Source organism: Chlamydotis macqueenii, chromosome 22 (genome assembly GCF_036417535.1).
Source record: "Chlamydotis macqueenii isolate bChlMac1 chromosome 22, bChlMac1.mat, whole genome shotgun sequence".
Lineage (NCBI taxonomy): Eukaryota > Metazoa > Chordata > Aves > Otidiformes > Otididae > Chlamydotis > Chlamydotis macqueenii.
The window spans coordinates 1,341,194-1,362,175 of NC_141577.1; the positions used below are offsets into that span (position 1 = coordinate 1,341,194).

General features: G+C 56.2%; 1 protein-coding gene across 1 annotated transcript; it reads left to right on the forward strand.

Moving 5' to 3' along the window:
* Positions 1–16,869, forward strand: FNDC5 (fibronectin type III domain containing 5). The gene is made up of 6 exons (XM_086764997.1): positions 1–172; positions 9,432–9,547; positions 9,852–10,050; positions 11,435–11,527; positions 14,149–14,282; positions 15,051–16,869. The coding sequence occupies exons 1-6, from the start codon at positions 94–96 to the stop codon at positions 15,090–15,092; spliced, it is 663 nt and encodes a 220-aa protein (XP_086621123.1). The 5' UTR covers positions 1–93; the 3' UTR covers positions 15,093–16,869.
* The last annotated feature ends 4,113 nt before the right edge of the window (positions 16,870–20,982 follow it).

Here is a 20,982-nt window from a genome sequence, read left to right on the forward strand (position 1 = left end):
CGGTACCGGGCCGCGGCCGCTCTCCGCGGTGCTGAACGGCGCCGCCGGTGGGGCCCGGCCCGGCCCGGCCCGGAGCGGCTCGGCCCCGGGGGGATGGAGCCCTTCCTCGGTTGTACCGGTGCCGCGCTCCTGCTTTGCTTCAGCTCCGCCGGTCTGAGCCCGGTGGAAGCAGGTAAAGGCCGCCGGGACCCCGGGAGGGGCTGCCCGGGGTGGGGGGCTTCGGCGTGGGGATGGGGATGCGGGGGGGGGAGTCCCACCGGTGGGCACGGGTGGGAGAAGCCGGCGAAGCGTGGGCGCTGTGTGGAGGATAACCGGGCTGGGCTGCGCCGGGGGGATGGAGTTCGGGGGCATCGCCGGCCGGGACTTAGTCGGTCGTTGGGTTGGGAAGAGACGGGCGATGTCGGACACGCGCCCCCGGGGTACCGGCCTTGGGAAGCGCCCAGCTCTCGCCCCCACGGTGTCCCAGCGTGGGTGCTCACAGCCCACCCTGGGGAAGGCAGCTCGTAGAAATGTGGTGTGGAAACAGGGGCTCGGGGAGCGCGAACAGAGACCCCCACCCAGCACCGGGCATCAGGGAGGCAAAGGCTCCTGCTTACGTCATGGGGCTGAACTGGAGCTGGGGCGGCAAAAGGGCCCTGCTCCGCCAACCCCACGGCGCGTTAGCCCTGGCAATCCCCCTCCCCGACTCACTCCTGCTCACCCCAGGCTGTCCGGGGCCCAGCCAGGCACTGCCGGGACCCCGGGAGCTCCCGAGGAAGCACCACTCCTGGGGCACGGCGCATCCCGGCCACACCAACCAGGCCCCTTCGAGCTGAGTGGGTCCTCTGAAGCGGGGGATTTTTTGGGAAGGCACAGGTCCCCGTGAGCCAGCTCTAATTTTGGAGGATGTGCTCAGGTCCGCTCTTCTCCCCTGCATCGGCCGGGCTGAGCCTTCACCCCAGCACCCCGCGCGCGGGTGCCACGTTTTGGCGAGGTGCTTGTGGGTGCTCCACAGCCCCAGCCAGACACCCCCCCGGCCAAGGGCTGTCTCCCTCACCGGCTGCAAGATGCTGGTGGAACAGCTGCTTTGATTTGCAAAACGCTGATTGTCAGAATATCTTGCATTCCAGGAGGCTGGGGGGTGACTATTTGGGATGTAGAGCTCTGGGGAGTGGAAATTCCTTCGCCGGAGCCAGCCCTGGGACTTGCTGGAGTTGCATTCGCTCCTGTCCTGCCCGCGCCGGGGCTGCAGCAGCCCCCCGAGTGCCGTCGGCGCTGGCGCCCGTCCTGGGCCAGATATCGGCACTCTAAAGTTGCCGTTTCACAACTGACAGCCCCCGGGGAGATTAATGAAACATTCCCAAAAGGAGGGAGCGACGGGGAAAACACCGCGGCACAATGGAGGCGCCTGCGACTGTAGCAGCCCTCCCGATTTTCTGTAAATTAGGCCACTTCATCTTCTCTTCCTTATCCTTGAATCACCTCAGCCAGCGCCTGAGAGTAAACGTGGAGTTGTGTCCCTGCCCATCACCGCCTTCTGCTCCTGTCTCACCGGCAGCCCGAGGTGCCGGCGCCACGTTCGGAGCCGGGCGCTCTGTGAGCGCGGGCAGCCGCCCTGTCTCGCGGCCGCGGCGTGCGGCGGGGAGGCAGGAGGCTCGGCGCTGGGCTCTGACGAAGCCGCGTGACCTTGGTGCCGTGCCACGCAGCCCCGCCGCCTCCTCTTTCCGCCGTCCCCTTCACCCAAGGGTTCTGACGTGCTCTCCCCGCACCCCGGCGAGGCAGCGGACTCGTGCTGTCCCTGTTTTTCAGGGAGGGAAAAGCGGAATGTGGGTACGGAGCCTGCTCCCAAGGTCACACAGAGGTAGCAGCAGCATCACCACCAAGCTCTGTTAGCCCCAGTCCTACGGACGATGTGGCCGCGAGGCCACCAAGGCAGGCAAGCCAAGAGCCACTGGAGAGGCCCGTGGAGAGGACAGCATCCCCAGCAGGGTCAGGCGGGGAGGGGGGCTCGGTGGTCCCTCCCCTTTGGACCCGGAGCTCGTGCAGGGGGGTTTAAAGCAGTGGCTGCTGTGCAAGGCTAGAGCTGCTGTCCCCAGGAGAGGGTCCCAGAGGAGCAGTGCAAATTCCCCCACGGATGCAGCAGCGAGGGCTGGCGAGCGAGCGGCACCGAGCATGGGCCTGGCTCTGAAAGGGGGGGTTTGGCCAGTCAGCACCATTTTTTGGCAAGGTGATGCCAAGGTGAGCGAGAAGGGGAAGCGGGACCAGGAGCAGCTAAGAGAGAAGCCCCGCACTCACGCTCTGCGATCGCCCTCGGCATCCCCCCAGCGCCGCACGGGTGAAGCTCTCAGGCTCACTCCTGCCGCTGCCTGCTCTAGAAGGTCCTGGAGAAAATGGTCAGGCCGGTTGGCAAGTCAGAAACACAATTTAATTTTCCCCACACGCTTGCTCCGGCAGCGGGATGGCCTGCCCTGCCCAGCCTGCGTGGTCCGAGGTGCCAGCAGCCCCCTGCTCGTTAGGCAGAGCTAACGAAGAGGGACGTGAGCTGGGCCAAGCTCGGCAGAGCGGGGCTGCCGTTAAGGGCTGTAAGATGCTGCGTAAGGATGATGAAAGACCCCAAAATAGGCCACGGCCTCTGCCACTTGCTGGGGCAAACAGCATCCCGCGAGGCGCCCGCCTGCGGAGCAACTCAGGTTTATTCCCGTGAGACGGGGCGGAAAGGCGGCGCGCTGCTCTGGCGGAGGTGGAACGGCTCTGGGCCCCGACCAGCTCTCAGCTCTCACAGAAACCGGTCTGGCCCCCCGCCCGAGGAGCCCCTTAACAGCTCCACCACCTCGGCTGGGGCAGCTCGGTGCTCTCGCGCCTCTCCTGCGTTGTTTTCACGCCCTGAGCCGCTCCGCGACCTGGGCTCCTCTTCCTCTGCTGAGGTGGGTCTCCATCCTCGCCCCCTCCCCACGCAGCCCCACCCGCTGCGGGGGGAAGCAGAGCAAAGCGAAGGTGACAGCCGGGCTGCAGATGCCCGTTCCCAAACGACAGCCCGCCGGGGACCCTCACCCCCTCCTCTGAGCCGGGGGAACCGAGCTCACCCGCGGTCCGGCGGGACCCAAACCAGACGCCAGCCGTGGGCTCGCACGCGGGAGGAAGCGGCGATGGCTCTGACAGCTATTTGGGGACGGCAAACCAGCCCACTCCAGCCCCTTCCCGGCTCACGGAGGCCACGGAGACTCCTGGCCAGCTGACGGATGGCGTAGGCGCTTTATTGATTCCTGCGCTCAGCGTAGGAGAGATTTAATTGAAATACGGAGGTTTCCAACCTCGGTGTCAGGCTCTCAGCAGGGACGTTGCTGCACGAAGCAGCCGGGGTTGTGCCGTCCTCTTCCAAACGCTGTCTCCCACTGGGAACATACATGTAGAAAACGGAGATCCCTCCCAGAGAGGGACGCGCTCGTGCACGTTAACCACGCGCACCACGGCAGGAGCGAAAGCAGCCTCCCTGGAGCGGTACCCACGCGCTGGTACTGGATGTGGCCTCCTCCTTCTGGCATTTGTTGTCAAACAACCCCCTCCTGGTTCGAATGGCACCCAGAGGCCAAATTAAGGCCTGACTCAAGTATGATTTCATTAAAAGCAGAAAGGTTTTGAGCAGCGAAGCATGTAAACCTTTATGCGGGCAGTAAGGGTCGGAGCGTTGGATACAAGGGCAGAGCTGGGCTGGGACCAGCCAGCATCTCCCGGGAGAGGTCTGGGCACCGGCGTCCGGCGGCTGGCCGCTAGACTCCAGGGCTTGCTCTCCCTCTCTGCGCCGACAGATCGCTCTCTTATTCCTCTAACATCGCATCGTTGTGGGCCGGAAGAGCTGGAAAAGCCCGTGGTACCTAGTCCTCCCCAGACATTCTGGTCCTGGATAAAAGACGCCATGGCGATGGCTCTGTTCGGGGCTGGCAGCGTTAAACCCCAGTCACGGCACTGGGAGAGCTGGGCAAACCCTGCCCGGCTTCGGGACTCGGAGAGTCAGAGGTCTGGCAGCACGGGACGTTCTCCAGAGTAGAAATCCCCCTTCCTCCAGCCCTGAGGAATTCCTGAGAGCTGGGCTGGACACAGCGAGCATCTCCGTGCTCCCCGGAGGGCTCCGTCCTCCTTGCCAGCGTTTCCACCCGCGCGTTTGGGCGCCCACTCACTGAGGAACCAGCGATGCGGCCGGGGGTGAGAGGGGGTTGGCCTGTTAACATCCCGTTTGTATGAGGGAGTGGGCGGTCAGCAGGAAATAATTGCCTGTTTCCCGGGCTGAGGAGCCGCCGGTTGGTCTTTCTGCTCTTTGAAATCCTCGGAGCTTAGCAAATAGCCCCGCTCCCGTGCTGGCTCCCTTCATTAAAACGCCCGGGGAAGCTGAGCGGCACACCAGCCCTTCCTTCAGACCCCGTACAGCTGACAAGCAATTATATCCGCGGAAGGGAGCCGTGCAGGAAGAGCCAAGAAAGGCTCAGGACGGAAGGGAACGCGGGTCCGTTTGTTCTCCGGCTCGGGGAGCGCACAGCAGCGCTTGGCGGAGAGCATCACCCAGGCCCTCACGGGATGCGCCTTCCCCTTGCGGGTCTTCTCCTTCGGGCTCCCCATCTGCAGGGAAGGTTGCGGTGCAGGAGCACAGGGCTGCTGGGATTTCAGGGCGACATTCCCTGCTTGCCGCAGGAAAGGGCGCGGGGCTTGCAGGAGGTTAGCACCGCACCAGCCGCCTCGGAGCCTCGGCGGGCGCTCTGCTCGCTGGACCGCGTCCCTGGGGCTCCGGAGCAGCAGGGAAGGAGCTGCGTGTCGGAGAGGAGCTACCGGCGCTGGGAAATGCCGTGGCTGTGGCGTAGCCCATGGAGGAAGCCACTGGAATTCACTCCAGGCACTTCCAAGCGGCTGGAGTTTCCAGGACAGTTGAATTCAGAAGGAGCTGATCTCGGGGGAGGCTGGGCCCCTTGGCTGGGGAGATAAACCCAGGAACAGGCTCTAATTCCAAACCTCCAGCCTGAGCGCAGCGCTCGGCTGGCAGAGGTGATCTCCAAGGGCGTGGTATTTCCACAGACTCATGCTTTTACTCCAGGCAATGATTCCGGCAGCTTTCGCGGCTGAAGGCAGCAAGCCAGCGCTCACCCCCAGCCCCACCGTAAGAGCTCATTCGTGCCAGAAGGTGCAAAGTAAGAGTGGCTTCAAAAGAGACACGCCAGGAAGGAGAGGGCCGGTGGCAGATGAGCCAGCAGCTCTGAGCATCTCCAGTGACGTCTCTGTGGCCTGGGCACCTCCCTGGTCCTAGAGGTGCCCGGCAGGACACGCCGGTGTCTCAAGACGCCTCCTTTGCGCACCCCACCACCCTCCATCAGCAGCTCTGGGATGGGGATGGCAGCGGCGGGATGGAGACAAACCTTCCCTCTCATTTTCCCTCCCCATCCCATCCACGCCTCAGCTCCGATGGCGAACCCAACAGACGGGGCGGGCAGGTGGCTTCCTCCTCCTCGCGCCAGCAGCCGCTGTGTCGGCGATGAAAATCCAGGGAGGGATCAGCCCAAAGCTGTAAAGTGTGCGGGTTTTTTTTCCCCTCTCTCTCAACCAGAAGTCCATTAATAATCAGCAAAGCATTTAATGAGAGGCTGGAAGGAGTTCTCAGCGTTAAGAGGGGATTACGGGTAATCTTCACTGCTCACGCCGCCTCGCTGCGGGGAGGCGGCTCTGACCCGCGCCGGCCAAAAAGGCCCCAAAAGCGGAGGAGCGCGGCGGGGCTGGGACGCAGCCCTGGGGGGTGCGGGTCTGTGGCTCACCTGACGAGGGGTCTCCGTGGGGAGGAAACGAGACGTGGTTTCGGCATGATCGGTTTCAAAGCAGCCATTCACATTTACAAACCATTGTGATTTCCTCGTAATTAACCAGGGCTCCCCCTTAAGGACGGGGCTGCGAGTTCTGCTGACAGGAAAACACGAGTATTTTTTCATCCAAGCTCACAGCTCCAATTCCAGTTTGGCCAAGCAGGTCCTCTGCCAGTTTGCAACGTGTGGTTTGCTCCGGCAGGCATCGCAGCCTCGGCACCGGGGTGAAGCGCAACGGCTACACCAGAAATCGTGTGCCGTACGGGTCCCTCACGCACGCTGGCCTCCGCGTCCCTGGAGCAAACACAGAATCACAGAACCATCGGAATATGCATGAGAAAGGTCTGGTGCACAGCGTGGTCCTTGCTCTCCGCCCGCAGCGGGGAAGGAACAGCCCCTGGGGCCGTGCCACCCTCGGCGCCTGCTCCCAGGACACCAACGGCTTCGCTGGCCGCCGCAGGCACGGAAGCCAAGGCTCCAGGAGTGGCATTCGCCTCCAGAAGGAACCAAACGTTTGGATTTGGCACCTCGAGGCCCTGCTAGAGATGCCGACCCCCCCGCAGACAGCCGGGAAACAGAAATTCCATCTTCTCCGCAACTGACCCAGGGAGCCAAAAGCAGTGTGAATATCTTGGAACGGTGATTAGATTTTAGAAAGCCATGATCTCATCGTGCATCTCCTAGGAGTGGGGAGAGATGCATCCTCACGGAGTAAAATTTTGGTTCCAAATTATTCCCTCAGCTCTGGGAGCAGGAAACGAATTTTCCTGGCTTTGTATTTCTGTCAAACCCTGTGCTTCATTCTCCTTTCGTGCTGCTCTCACCCCGCTTTGACACCATTGATTTATGTGTTGCTGCTCCTGAGCTGTGGCAGTGGCAGGAAAGGCTCCGAGCCGCTGTCCTAGATTTCACCGCATCTGCCGGCTGCAACTGCCCCGTCTCTCTCAAGTGTGACTACGAAGGGGGATTTCTGGGGGCTCCTGACCACCCACACCAGCCGGTTTCTCCCCTGCCTACATTTAAAGCCCGGCTCTGCAGGCTGCAAGCCCTGGGTTGAGGCTTCGCCGAATGCTTCCGGTCTGCCTCGCGGCCCTCCGCCCTCCCTCACCAATTCCCAGAGAGGCTCTTTGCTCTTCTTCTCCAGCTCTGCTGGGGCTTTCCGACTCCCCCACGTTTGATGTCATCAGGAAACCTGGAGACCTTTCTGCTGTGCCTCCCTCAAGGTCGCACCTTTCAGAGGGACTCGGGCACCCGGCGGGCTGTGCCGTGCCTTCCCCTTTCCCAGCCCCAAGGTTTTTCCCCGACACTCTGCTCTCTGTTCCTCTGGGGTTAATTCATCTCTTTTCAAAGCCTTTCTCAGCCTAAGCTGGGTAACTCAGTGGTAGCTCCTGAAAAAAGAATTAGGTCCTAAAAATATCCAGGAAAAACAGCCATGCCTGGATTTAACCGCGCAGCTGTACTTTGAGAAGGGCGAAGTGCCGGGCTGCAGCTGGAGACTGTTTTGTCTCCCATCTCTCAGCCCCGTCATGTCCTCCGTGTGTTCGAGCAAATTCATCAGGCATGACTCACAGACCTTCCCTGTCCGCATTCCCATCTGCTGACTGCCCCTCCCTAAAATTAGGCCCTACTCTGGGTGGCGCACGGACTCAGCCATGGGGGGAAGGTGCGGAGCTGCAGACCCGCGTCCCTTCCTCGTGTCCCCGCAGGGAGCTGCGTCCAGAAGGGACGGGTGTGCAGGAGGAGGAGGAGGACGCTCCATCTCCCCTGCTCAGCTTGTCCTCGACCCTGCTGCAGTGGAGGATGAGGATGACAGATGTTTCTGTTCGCTGAGAGCTGGCTGGAGACCACTGTCTCCGTTCACCAAGGCCATCCCCTGGAAGACGGGAACGCTCTGGGTCGATGCTGACTTGGTCACCTACTCCAGAGAGGAAGGACACCTTCCCCTGTGAAACCCTGGAGACCGCGGCTGCTCGCTGCTCATCCTTCTAAAGTCCCAAATTCGCGTGAACTTAGCCACGCACCTTCCAGGGACCTTTTTGCACGCTGAAGGACTTGCTAGAACCCAAACGCTGGGTTTGATCGGCTTGTGCAGACATCCTACTGCTAAGGGGGTCTCTGGTGGGTGTGGGTCTCCCGTCTGCTCGGAAGGGAGCTCTGAAGGCTGGGCGCCGGGTGGTGTTTGGGGAGGAGAGACAGGAGTAAGGTCATCGCTGTGCTAAGTGGAGAACAGCACTGACCTTCAGCCGGGGAATTTCGTGCTTACGTTATTTTTCTCTGTTCCCTGGGGAACATTCACTGGGAGTGAAGTCAGTTGTTCGGAGACACTGACACTACAGTCAGAATATTTTGGGACACATTCAGGCGGCCGGGGCCGACTATAAATCCAACAAGTGTTACCGGAGACGTGCACACGTGCATCCTTCTTTTGCTGTTGGCCTCAGCCCCAGCCCCAGCAGGGCAGCTTTGTGCAATGGTTACAAAGCAACAAAAGTATTATTCTGTGATAAAAGTCAGAAAAAAATGGCTCTTTTCTCGCCCTACTGACTAGTCAGAGTCCTGGCAGTCTTGTTAGTGTTTACTGCCTTTGGGTTCAGGGCACAAGCTGGAGATGGTGAATTAAATTTGACCAGAGGAGAGGGAAGAGGAGCCCAACCTGCTGCACAGAGCACGGGACGGACTGTGCCAAGCCTGAGGGGTGAAACCGCCCCCCCTGAGATGCCGAACAGGGCTTTGCCCTGTGCGGCCCCCTTGGGAAGAGGCTGCTGGTGAGGGTGTGCAGGAGGGCAGGCGCCCAGCCGGCACACCAGAGCCCAGCCGGCACAGCGGAGCCCAGCCGGCACAGCAGAGCCCAGCCGGCACAGCGGAGCCCAGCCGGCACAGCGGAGCCCAGCTCCCTTGGGCCAGGCTGGCAGCCACGCAGGTCCACGCTGCCATTGGGAACTCACCTGCGCTCCGGAGTTGGGAATAAACAGGAGGCCTCGGGCTGCTGCTCCCCTGGCCTGCCCTTTTCACGTCGCAGTGGTCCGTCGGTTCTGCTGTAGCGTGTTCTGTCCCGTTAGCCGTAAGCGGGTGGGTGCCAGATGTCCTCCGACCATCTGAGAGACAGCCCATCAGCCACAAAACCTGTACAAAAAACGTCTGTCAAACTAACAGGGAAGAGCAAAAGAAACACTCCCATTCACTACTCCTGAATGTCAAACCTCCAGAGTGCTCATTGAAGCGTTCCGTTTTCATCCTTGCAAGGCAGATTTTGCATTTCCTCCCAGCTGTCACCCTCGGACCGTAAGAGGAAACCCCAGAGAAAGCGTGGTACGTGGCTGGGAGGGATGAGATGAATGAGCCGCTGGGTGGTCTGCTGTGTGTGCGAAAGGAACTGTTTCCAGGGGTCAGATATTCCACATCTGTCTAACACAACACATGTTCTCAGCAGGGAGCTCACAGAACCTCACTGGTAGCTGGGACGCGGGGTATCTGCAATTTCCAGGTCCCACAGCCAGAACTATACATGGAAAGACCGTGAGCAAGGTCCTTTCCCCCTGCCTGCCTTGCCCGTGCTGGGCAACGACTGTGGCTGCGGCGCTGCCTCAGTCAAGGCTCTGCTCTCCCTCCTTGCAGACAGCCCGTCGGCGCCGGTGAACGTCACAGTCAAACACCTGAAAGCCAACTCAGCTGTTGTGACATGGGATGTTCTGGAAGATGAAGTTGTCATTGGATTTGCAATTTCCCAGCAGGTATGGTGCCAACAGTTACCCAGTTCCGGTCACGGTCATCTCCACCCCAGGTCCCCTCAGTTTCCGAATTCCCTCGCTGCAGTTTAAGCCCGTTCCTTCTCGTCCTGTCCCTCGTGGTCCGGGAGGGGACTTGGCTTCCCGTCCTCTTTGCAGCAGCGCTCTGTGCGCTGGTAGCTGCAGAGAGGAAAGGGTCTGGCGGTCTCCACGCCTGCGGTGGACAGGGCAGGAAGCAGTGGTCTTAGACGACGGCAGTGCACGCAGGAGGCCTCTCCACCACTCTGTGCTCTCCTCTCTCGGCTTCCAGAAGAAGGACGTGCGGATGCTGCGCTTCATCCAGGAGGTGAACACCACCACCCGCTCCTGTGCCCTCTGGGACCTAGAGGAGGACACTGAGTACATTGTGCATGTCCAGTCCATCAGCATCCAAGGCCAGAGCCCTGCCAGTGAGCCAGTCCTCTTCAAGACCCCCAGGGAAGCTGAGAAACTAGCCTCTAAAAATAAAGGCAAGTGTGGGTGAGTTCCTGTGTGGCCCCTGGGACGCCCAGGCAGCGTAGAGCGCTGCAGAGAGGAAACCAGTGTCCTGTGCAGTGAGACTCCTGGGGTAAATGCTCTCACAAGCGGGATGCCCTGAGCGTAGCCAGCAGACAATGCTGATGGGTGTGCATAGCGGTAGGGAGACGCTGCCAAAGGCTGGCTGTTCGTTCCTCACCTTTCAGATGAGGTTTAACAGGCAAAGTGAGGAGGAGAAGGTTTTCAGTCTGGGAGCAGCGTGCCCAGCATCCTTGCAAGTGGAGAATGCCAGGGGAAATTCCTGAGCAGCCTGTGAACTCGTGTGGAACTAGACCCCTGGATGGCCCCGGCCACACCACCACTGTGCTCCCAGGGCACCTGGGGGGATTCGCTGAGCCTCCTGTGCCGGGATCCCAGGACAGCAGGAGCAGAAAATACCCAGGGACTCTGACGTTTTTTACATTTCAAATATTTCTGCCAAATCACAGAATCACAGAAAGTTGAGGTTGGAAAGAACCTCTTGAGATCACCTAGTCCAAACCCCTGCTTAAGCAGAGTCAGCTAGAGCAGGGTGTCCATGATCACGTCCAGCTGGGGTTTGAGTATCCCCATGGAGGAAATCGGGCACTTCCTCACGAGCAACTCCTTCACTCGTTCCTCTTCAGCCAAATCAGGTTGTTGAAGGTTTTCTGTCAGCAAGAACCTCTGCCACAAAAAGGACTAGGGCATACAGGGCTCTGGGAGGTAACGGGTTAATGCCTGCTGAGCACCCAGCCTGTTGCAGGGCTTTGGGCCAGCTCCTAGGATGTTGTGGGTTCTACACTCTTTCTGCTCAAGTGATTTGGTGTCTGTAGATACTGACCCGCTGTTCGTCTGAAAGCGCTGAGAGGAGCACCGCTTCCCTCCCCGGAGGCCTGAGCTGGGATCTCCTCGGTGCGGTGAAGCCAAGGAGGCGCGTTATGCCCTGCGAAAAGGCTCTGCTCATTTCTGAATCCCACTGACGAACGCCACACCAGGCTCCACGCTCCTGAGCCGGGAGAGGAACCGCTGGAGCAGGCAGGGCTTTGTGCCAGGCGCAGACGGCGTGAACAGAGACCAGAGCCAGAGCGGAGCGGGCCGCCCCGGGGCCAGAGGCCGTGGGGACTGAGCCCACGGCAGCTCTGCGGTGACAGCCCGTCCCTCCTGCCGCACCGCTGCTCCCACGCAGCCGGTGCTCCGCAAGCGCGAAGCGCGGCTCGTGAGGGGCGAGGGCTCTCTCCCTGCGAGCTCTGGCCCTGCCGCACCCACCGATTTGAGTTAAGGGCGCTGTTAAGCAGGCATCCACTGCAGCCTGAGCTGCGCGGTGAGGTTTCACCATCTCTCTTTCCCCTTGTGCAGATGAGGTGACAATGAAGGAGATGGTGAAGAAAAACCAACAGCTGCGAGCGGGGGAAATTCTCATCATTGTTGTGGTGTTGTTTATGTGGGCAGGTCAGTTGAATCTTTTCTGTCCGGTTTTCGTGTGTAATCATGTCAGGCCTGAAAAGAAACGCTTCCTCCCGTCAGGAGTGCTGCGCACTCAGCTGTCAGGGCACCTCGGTTCTGCTGCAGCATCTCCAGGCGGGCAGTGCCAGGAGCAGGTGAAGCAGCGGTCGGATCTGGTCCAGCGGGAAGCAGATAATGGCCTTGATGAACCAATTGCCTAATTCCCCACGGCTAATCCCGTAATCTCAATCTTTCCAGAATGCACTGATGAGAATGCCCATCCAACAGGATGCCTTGAGCCCTTCAGATGACACAGGTCACTGTAATTATCTGGCTGTTCTGTGACTCCAGCTCTGATGCAAAACAGGAATTTAAGAGCCTGCTCTCAGCACGCACTAGCGTAGCACGTCTGAAGTGGCTGCAGCCAGCCCTTCGGCTTGTTCAGGCTGGCAATTACATGCATGAGTTAATGGGAAATAAAGTTTTCTATTTAGAGCCCCAGCCTCCCCTGGCTGCCCGTCAGCTGCTGCTCCTGCTGCACCATAAAACATTGATGAAACCACCTTTGCTCCCCGTGAGTCACAGAGCCCAGGGGGAATGCTTCAGGTGACCCACGGAAATCGGCAGGCCAGGAAATTAGCACGAGAGTAAATCTTTGACCCACGAAAGACAACCCTTGCCACTCACTGTTGAGTCCTCTTGTCCCAGTCAAACCACTTGTCTACGCGCAGAGTGTGGAAAGCAGTTGCACACGGAATTTTCCTTGGTCAGAAGAGAAACCCACACAGCAGCAGCGAGTGGCTGACTGGCAGCCCAGAGTTCCAGTGGTTTGTGTCCTCCAAAGGCGATGGTCCGTCATCTGTAAACTGTAACAATCCTGAATTGACAGGGGTTGCATCGGCTTACAGCCACGGAAGGTCTGGCCCATTTATACCAGATTCCGCTGAGAGGAGAGACCTCCAGGGAGAGAGGTGCAGGGGAAACGCGGCACTGAGCTGAGATCTGCCACAGAGGAGGGGGACGGCGGGATTAACCGTGCCCCATACAGTTCTGCAGGGTTTCCTACGAGTGAATCCAGGTGACGCAGAATCAGATCCACACACACACAATTTTTTTGCCCTAGAAAGTCCTGAGTTTGCCATGCGTTATTTGCATTTCCAAAGACTGGACAGGAACTGTTGCTAACAACGATAACTGAATGATAAACCCAAACTAAATTAAAAGGTTTCCAGAACCTCTAGTCCATGATCTTCTCAGCATTTATGTCATTTTCAATTGTGCACATTCAAATTTAAATGCCCTGCCAGTAAAAACAATCATGAATAATTACATGAAGTGACTGAACAACTGATTCATCTCCCACTGTAGCACAATCTAAAACTGAGATCAGCGGCGGAACAAAGAATTTGCTCGTATCACAGTTTCCCTTCCAGACAGATGACTTACATTTGAAAAGGAAAGTGGGTGGGGGGAAATCTCTCTACATCTAGTGGGTTCTCCGCAAAGTCTCAATATGCAAAAACCTCTTTCCAGCTCTCAGCCCGACCTGGCCACAACCTGAACGTATGGCGATGCTTTAGCCAACGCGAGCTGGAAGCAGGCTGTGCCCAGGGCTCTGAACTCAGACGAGACCCCAGCTCTTGTGCTGTCTGTGTTTCTGGTGGTGTTCGCAGCACCGGCCTTCTTTGGGCCCCAGTTTTACCATCAGAAATCACAGGAGGTGTGCCTGCGGCAGATGTTAGCCCGTTCTCCTAGGATCAGCCATTTGTTCACATACGCAAGAAAGAATCTGGACCGCTGCGTTTCTCAGTAACACCTGGGGCAGCTGCCACAGCAACACCTCGCTTTCTAAAGCAGCTTGCGATGATCTGGTGAAAGCTGTGCATCGGTTTTGCTCTTAGGGGAGCTGGAATACTTTTCGGTAAGGGAGAAGCCCGGGTCTACTTAACCTCTGTGTTTGTAATCTGCAGGCAGAGAAGTTGTTTGGTCAAAACATCACATAAAAGCTTCCGAGAAAGACGTTTGCAGCCTTATGTGTCACGGCTGGCCCTGCTTTTCTCTTCGTGTGCCTGCGTGTGTGGGAGGAAATTTCCACTGGCAGCTTTTGCTGCCGTCACTGTTGCATATTTGCAGATGTTGTCCTGCTGCTCAAAAGGCCCTGGCTGGTTTCACACGCGGGCAGGCACGGTACCTGCCTCTCACCCGCCAGCTCCAGCTCCTTCTGTTCACCCCCGGAGGAGAAAGATCAGAGGACACATTTTCACTAACCAGAAATTCCAGGAGCCCCTGTGTTTGCAAAGCAAAGACGCCATTTAAGCGCACAGTTAGCGCTGATCGCTAGCCAAACGTAGGGCTTAAAGCACTTGTCCCATTTAACGACAGGGAAGTTGGAATATAATTAATCTTCTGTCCTTCCGTCTAACTAGTTTAGCATGGAATGAGGCATGGGGAAGGGAACAGCCAGAGGGCTGACGAGCTGTGTTAGAGGATGATCCTTGGGAGCAATTGTGAATGCTGCCGAGATCGCTACCAGAAGGCACGAAGCCGGCTGGCAAGCAAGGGCTCTGATCTCTGCAGGCTCCAGGGCTGAGCTCATCTGTGTGATCACTAATGCTTTTTCCTGTTAGGGGTGATCGCCCTGTTTTGCAGACAGTACGATATCATCAAAGATAACGAGCCAAACAACAGCAAGGAGAAAGTCAAGAGCGCCTCGGAGAACAGCACTCCCGAGCACCAGAGTGGAGGGCTCCTCCGCAGCAAGGTGAGGCGCCGCTGGCATGCCGGGGGGGACGGGGCAGGCGCTCAGCTTCCAGCTGGGCCTCAGCTACATTACCCCAAAAGCAGCCTCCGCCAAACATCCTCCCTCCAGCCGCGACGCAGAAAGGAAACGCCCCTTCACACCCACGCGTGCCAGTACCACGGCTTCTTCCGTGGTCTGAGCCTCCCAGACGCAGCAGGACACCAGCACACTCCCACTTCCGGATTAGCCTGCACGGAAAACAGATTTCCATCCATATTTCTGAAATATCTGGTCACCTCTGGAAGACGAATGCCCTGAGCGATGCTGCAGTCCCTGAACTGCTTGGGTCCTTACCCCACAGCAGCCCTACGGGGATCCTGCTCCTCTGTTACCGGGAGAGCACGGCTGGTATCACACGTGATGTAAAGGTGTGCCGCATTCATCACGTAGGCAGACTTAAGCCTGTAATTTATACCAGCTTATTTCAATTAATTTAACTTCCTTGTGTTTCCATTCACAACGTGCACTGTGGGACGTCCCCACCACTCCGCATTTGCTCATTATTTGAAATAGTCCACTAATCCGTGCTCGTTCAGAGGCAGGCAGTGACGAACCACGCAGCCCTAACGCCTCAACTCTGGCTCTTCTTCGTTTTCCCGAGGGGATGGGAACAAGAACGTCTACAGAAACAAAAACTGACCAGCACACTGCACTCTTCTCTCACGTGGCTTTTTTTCCTCTAGCGATTCCTGTACATCCTTCCTTCCTTTGTCTCCTCTTCTCTTCTAGTTTCCAAAAAACAAGCCGTCAGTGAACATCATCGAAGCGTGACAGCCTGCCGCCTGATAGATGGACTCCATCCCTCACTCTCACTTTCTGCCTCTGAGCCTCGATGACTAGGGAGGTGAAATATTGTTGGAGCAATCTGGAGGGAGACCTAGTGATTGTCACTTGCTGGCACACACCTCCCTGTCTGCGTTCTGCAAAACATCTGGCCAGAAAGAAAAATCCTGCAAAAAAAAAAAAAAAAACAAACCCCGAAACCCAAGCAAACAATTAAGATGGAAAAGCGTCAGTGAGACAGCTGCTGCCGGTGATCCTGCACTGGACTCGTGAATCACCTGGGCTGGAGCAACTTCTCACGCACTCCTCTCTCCACCCGCACACTCCGTCGTCTGGGACAATTTCCCTGTCTTTGGAAACGTACAAGGTTTTGTCGTACCTTTATTTCGTCTCACCGGCACCACATCCTGACAGCGTTAGGGCGAGCTCAGGCGCCAGTCCCTGTCACTCCTCTCCGGGCACGGCAGGAGGAAAGCTCATCGCAGCCACGACCAGCGACCAGATTTCGGCTGCCGTGTGCTCTCGGCTTGCTTTGCCCCATTGATGTGTGTCGCGTAACACGTCTTGCAGGTGGGTTTTTAAAAGAAGAAAAGAAAAAGAAGGCATACCCCCATTTCCATTTGCACTGAGAGAACCTCCCTGGCTGTTCTCCAGTGAGGCGGCAGCACACCTCTCCACCATTGCTGTCTCTCCTGTCTCGCACTTGGTGCTCTTCATCTCAGATAATCGGGGCACGTCCGACACTGAGCCACAGACCAAGCTGAGGGGACACCAGAAGCTTTTATTTAGCTTCCAGGATCATTTAATCCATTTTCTTCATGGTATTTTCAGCTGGGCCTGAGTCCATCACCAGTGTGATAAAAGGGCCATAAAAATGTAGCCAGTCAGCAAAAAAAAAAAAAAAAAAAAAAGAAAAAAAATCAAATCATGATACCGGTTGCTATGCAAGGTCTCCGGTGGCAATAGCTATTTGTTGCGAAAGGCTCTTGCCTAAGGGACCTTTTTCTGAGGGCTGAAGTTCTTCAATTGCTTCTTTGAGTGGGGTTCCTGTGGGAAGGTCTGGTTCTCCTTGCACATCCCGTCTGCACTATTTTCGTGACATTGTTACACCAGGTACCTGCTGGAGTCAGACCTCCACAAAAAAGGATGACAAGGAATGGGAAAGGGGTCGGGGTTCTCCTCTCTCTTGTTAAGCGCTTGACGTTCGTAAGCTGACAGGATCCCTGGGATCGCTGGTGCTCTGGGAGCCGGCAGATGCAAGTACATCACGTGGAAAAGATTTACTCTGTGTAGTGTGCCATGGGGTATCTGTGTTTGTTTAATTATTCCACAAGACCACTCCATATGCACTGGGGATGAGGCAAGATCCTACTTGTTCCATCAAATACCAAGACAGGTTGGCCTGAGTAGGGTTGGAATCTCGTTACAAAGAACCTGCACTCAGATGAGCCTGGTTTAAAAGTTCCTGCAAAGAAACAGGCTGGCAGTAACAGAGCTCAGCCATCTCTCCTCTTCCACGGTCACCAGCCTTTCCAGAATTGTCAATCTGGGAGAAAGGCGCTAGGAAATCTGCTTGCAGATGTGTTGGTGAACAAGCAAGGGCTTTCCTTGGGCCAGTTTCCGAAGGCAGGCCAACCCCAAAGGTCTCTTCAGTGGATCCTCTGCCCGAACATGCTCCTCCATCACCAAGAGGGAGAGGTCAACACCTCTGATACAGACAGAGCAATAAACATTTTATAATGTACAATAAAAGAGTAAAGGCATATCTTGTGTCCTTGTAGTGTCTGAATTGTGTAATATTTCATCTCCACCCAATTCAAGCAGAACACCCACCACAGAACAGGGGAACCGTCTCTGTATTTCCCAGGGACTGCAGCATAAAATGTTTTCTCAGTATCTGGGTGTAGAAAAGCAGAAAGGCTCACCAGGGGTCACTCTGGCTGCAGGACGAGGGGAAAAAAAAACCTTGCAACAGAAATACCACTACAGCCATACCTAGCAAGATCGCTCAGACATGGCCGTTATCTCCTAAGAAACGTCGTCCGGAATCCACACCCCTGTGCAGGGAGATTCAGGATGGTACAGCACGAGCAAAACGATACGGGAGACGCTCTCTCCTGACCCCAGAGCACACAGCCAAGCAAGCAGCCCCCAGAAGCCTGGCAATGGGGCAGCTTTGGGGGTGGGCGGCTGTGTGTCCGTTTCTGAAGACAGTTGTCCCTGGGAATTCAGACCGTATCTTTTTTTTTTTTTTTTTTTTTTTTTTTTTACAGTCACTGCTGCTGCTCCCTCGTGACAGGTTTAAACCCTTTCTTTCCTAACAGACACGTGCTCGCTCCTTGTTTGTTAGAAAAGCATTAAAATGTAAAGCGTGGGTGTTCGTGCAGAGTTCGGTGGTCCCACCCCAGTGCGGCAGGAGGTAAAGGGGTTATCATTGTGTTCCGCACCTGCAGGCTTTAAAAGCGAGGAAACGCTATTAGTGAGGAGAAACAAATGCAGGCTGGCAGCAACTCAGCTCAGCAGAGGGACTCCAAGCTGTCCAAGTCAAGTGATTCCTCTTAAAAGAAATGCTTTCAGCCGCTCAGAATTGGAGCGAGGTACTAAGTCCGCGCTTTAGAAAAAGCTGTTTCCCAGTACAGGAGAAAAAAAAAGTTACTTAAGATCCTACTTTTCTGAGGGACAAAGATCAAAGCTGCAACTGCTGTTCCAGTATCAGCTTCCCCTGTAACCCGTCAGGGTCAGATACCATTAAGGCTCCGGGGCTGTGGGACCTGAAGCCTAAGCCCATCTCCAGGCGAGATGCCTCATTCCCTTCCACAGCTGCCAAAAGATACTCCTGAGGTGTCTTACAGTCAATAAAGGGAGGAGATCAAGAAAAAAAAGACAAGATGGCACTGCAGAAAGTCACGGTGGGCCACAGAAGAATGCGCCCTGAAGGCCACCCACATTTCCCTGCGTGGTTTCGCCCGGCTGCTGATTCTGACTGGTTATGGGAAGCGCGGCTGGGAAAGGGAGGTTTCCGTGACGCTAAAGAGTGACAAGTGGGAGCGGGCTGGCACAGCAGGGATCCCGGAGAGCCCTGCAAGGACCGCTTCCCCGTGGAACTCAAAAGCAAAGGAAGGCAGGCCTTCAGCCGGCTCTGCCAGAGCCGCACAGCCCCGAGGACTAATGCCGCTGATTTCCAGGAATCCACTGAGCAGAGACCACGGCACAGGAAGGAGCAGGAAGCTGCAAACAGAACCCTTGAACCCTTTGCCAATACGCGCACTGTGTGTTGGAAGTTAAGCACCACTTGCCTTCCAGCCTTTCAAGCGCTGCGATATTATGCCTACAAGGACGATGTAGCCAACGTATTCCTCCCCCACGAGTTCAGCAAAAGGGAGCCGCAGGAGGCGGTGTGGAGCAAACAATCCCGCGCAGCGTGTCCCTCCAATTCACAACACGCAGGGCCGTACGCTTCCCACCGCCCCCCTCCCTACAACAAGCAGCAGCACCAGTTCTGTTCGCTGTCTCCTCCGAGGAAAATGAGGACATTAAGCGTTTTATTCCATGACAGTTCAATAGCACCAGAGGAGGAAACGCCTACACGACAGAAAGTGTTAGCATAATCTCAGCTGGTGCCGACTTTCCGGAGGAGATGTACACGGAGAGGAACAGGCTGCTAATGCCAGTATTTGCCAAAGACATTAAAGGTTACATCACTCAGCAGCGTGTGTCACAGCTGCACAGCCATTTTGCCGATAAAAATACGGCAATTCATTGAGTGAGTAGTCAGACCTCACTTCCCAAGGAGAGCGCTGAAGATTATACCATATGTTATCCCAAATGTAATTTCCCCAGATTTGCAGAAAAGCTTCCTAACGACACGTAATGAGCTATTACTGGGCTACTCTGGAAGCAGAAGCCTAGCTGACCAAATTAAATCAGCTTTCTAGCAGTTGTTAAAAAGCTGTACGGCCAGCACGCTTGTTATGCTAAAATATCTTCCACAAATCTGGTGTCTATTAAATCATGGGATGACCTTATAGAGTGAAATGATTATGTTCCTACTTGCTAGTGCTTTAGCCCACACGTCTCAAGGAAAGCGAGCTGGATTCTCTTTCACAGCTCATGCATCAGCATCAGTTTTGTTTAACTAAGTTCCAAATGAAGAATCTTTATTATTAGCAACAGAGCCAGGAAAGACACAGCTTGAATTTTAGATCCCAGATGGAGTCAGCAGAGCTGGCAGCCAGGAAAGCCATCTTGTTGCTCGCGATCTGAACACGCGGAATGCAGAGTCACTGAGTGGCAATAACAACGGAGCCCCACGATGCCATGTGACGCTTTCCAGCACATCGCTGTCCTCTTTCACTGACAAAAGCCCCACACTTAGTGCCACCAACTGCTAGATACAACCTCTTTATACCACCCAGACCTGTTCTGCCGAGGATGCCACCAGCATAGTACTGGACACCCTCTCAAACCAAAGGAAGAATATCAGCTTGCACTGTTTCACTACTCAGGACGTAATTTCTTCCTTCCATTTAGAATTACCTTGCAGCCTCGCGGCACAACAGTAGGGAAGAGTTGGTGAGCTTTTGAGAGGACAGCAGAAAAAGTCACGGAGTAATTTAATTTCAGTCTCCTTGTTTTCTAGCTGCTGCTGTTAGACTGCGATACGTTGATGAATGTTATTAAATGTTTAACTGTAAGACATCTCATCCCAGCGCTCACGCAAGGCTCACACAAAACAGTCTCTTCCAGTCTCACCGGATGTAGCGGGATTCTACCGCAGCAAAAGTCACAAACAGAGCCCTTGGCTACACTCTAGCAGCAAACACACAGTACGTCCTTCCACGAAGGCTTAACACACGACCCCTCCCTCCCTCCTACTGCTCGCACAGACAATCGCGGTTGCGATGTCAAAGGACGGAATCTCCAGCAATGAGGCTGCCCAGAAGCCTAAAGCCTTTACAAAGGGCAGAGCTGCTCCATAGCAGTGTTCATTCACGTGAGAGATTTACATTCACAAGGAGCACAAAGAACACATTCAGGAGCAGGCAGCCGCTTCTGCCTGAGGTCCTGCAGCGCAGGGGAGCCCATCGCAGACACAGCACACACGCAGACACCATCATCTTGCTGTCAGGGTGAGGTGCTGCCTGTTCAGAATGATTTCATTTTCTCAGCACGGCTGAACTGGCAACAGAATGCCTGCGTTAAGAGGAGGCTAATGTAACATCCTGCCTGCTACGTATCACTTAATAACCTCATAAAGAGATGTATAACAAAACCAAGACAGCTAGCGTGGAAATCTCTGAACACATGAAAGGCAGCGCCTCAGCACGCACAGCAGACGGAGCAGATCGCCGGCGGCCTTCCTGCCGCTCTGCTCCCGCTCCGTTCCATCACTGCTGATCAGCAGCGACCATCGATCACTGGTTGGGACACAGCTCCACCACCCCAGCAGAATGCGACTGCAGCAGCTGCCGCCAGGCCTGCGTTACCTCAGGGCCTCCAAAGAGCCAGTCTGCTAGCAGTCTAACATCAGGTAAACTCGCCGGCAGGCCAGCTAGTCTGCTTCTGAAAGGGGAGGGAGGAACAGGCTCTGCAGTCAGACTCCTGCTATCCCTCCTGCCTTCTCAAAATGCCTGCAACAAGGAGATTTGAAGCAAATCTTCCTTCCGCTATTATGTGTGTTGGGAAGAGGAGGACTTGTTCTTAACTGGAGATCAGTTATTGACACAAAACCCCAACACTGGCCATGCACAACCCATGCCCGTACAACCCATCAGAAAAAAAAAAGGCGTCCCGCACCCCAGGAAACTGCTGTGCATGGATTACTGTGTTATCCAGGCCGTGTTATCCAGTTAGTGCGGCCAGGCAACACCAGGCTCTG

Coding starts and splice junctions, on each gene's coding strand:
- FNDC5 (XM_086764997.1), top strand. CDS start 94: ATGGAGCCCTTCCTCGGTTGTACCGGTGCCGCGCTCCTGCTTTGCTTC. Junction 10,051..11,434: donor ACTAGCCTCTAAAAATAAAG/GCAAGTGTGGGT, acceptor CCCCTTGTGCAG/ATGAGGTGACAATGAAGGAG. Junction 14,283..15,050: donor GAGGGCTCCTCCGCAGCAAG/GTGAGGCGCCGC, acceptor CTTCTCTTCTAG/TTTCCAAAAAACAAGCCGTC.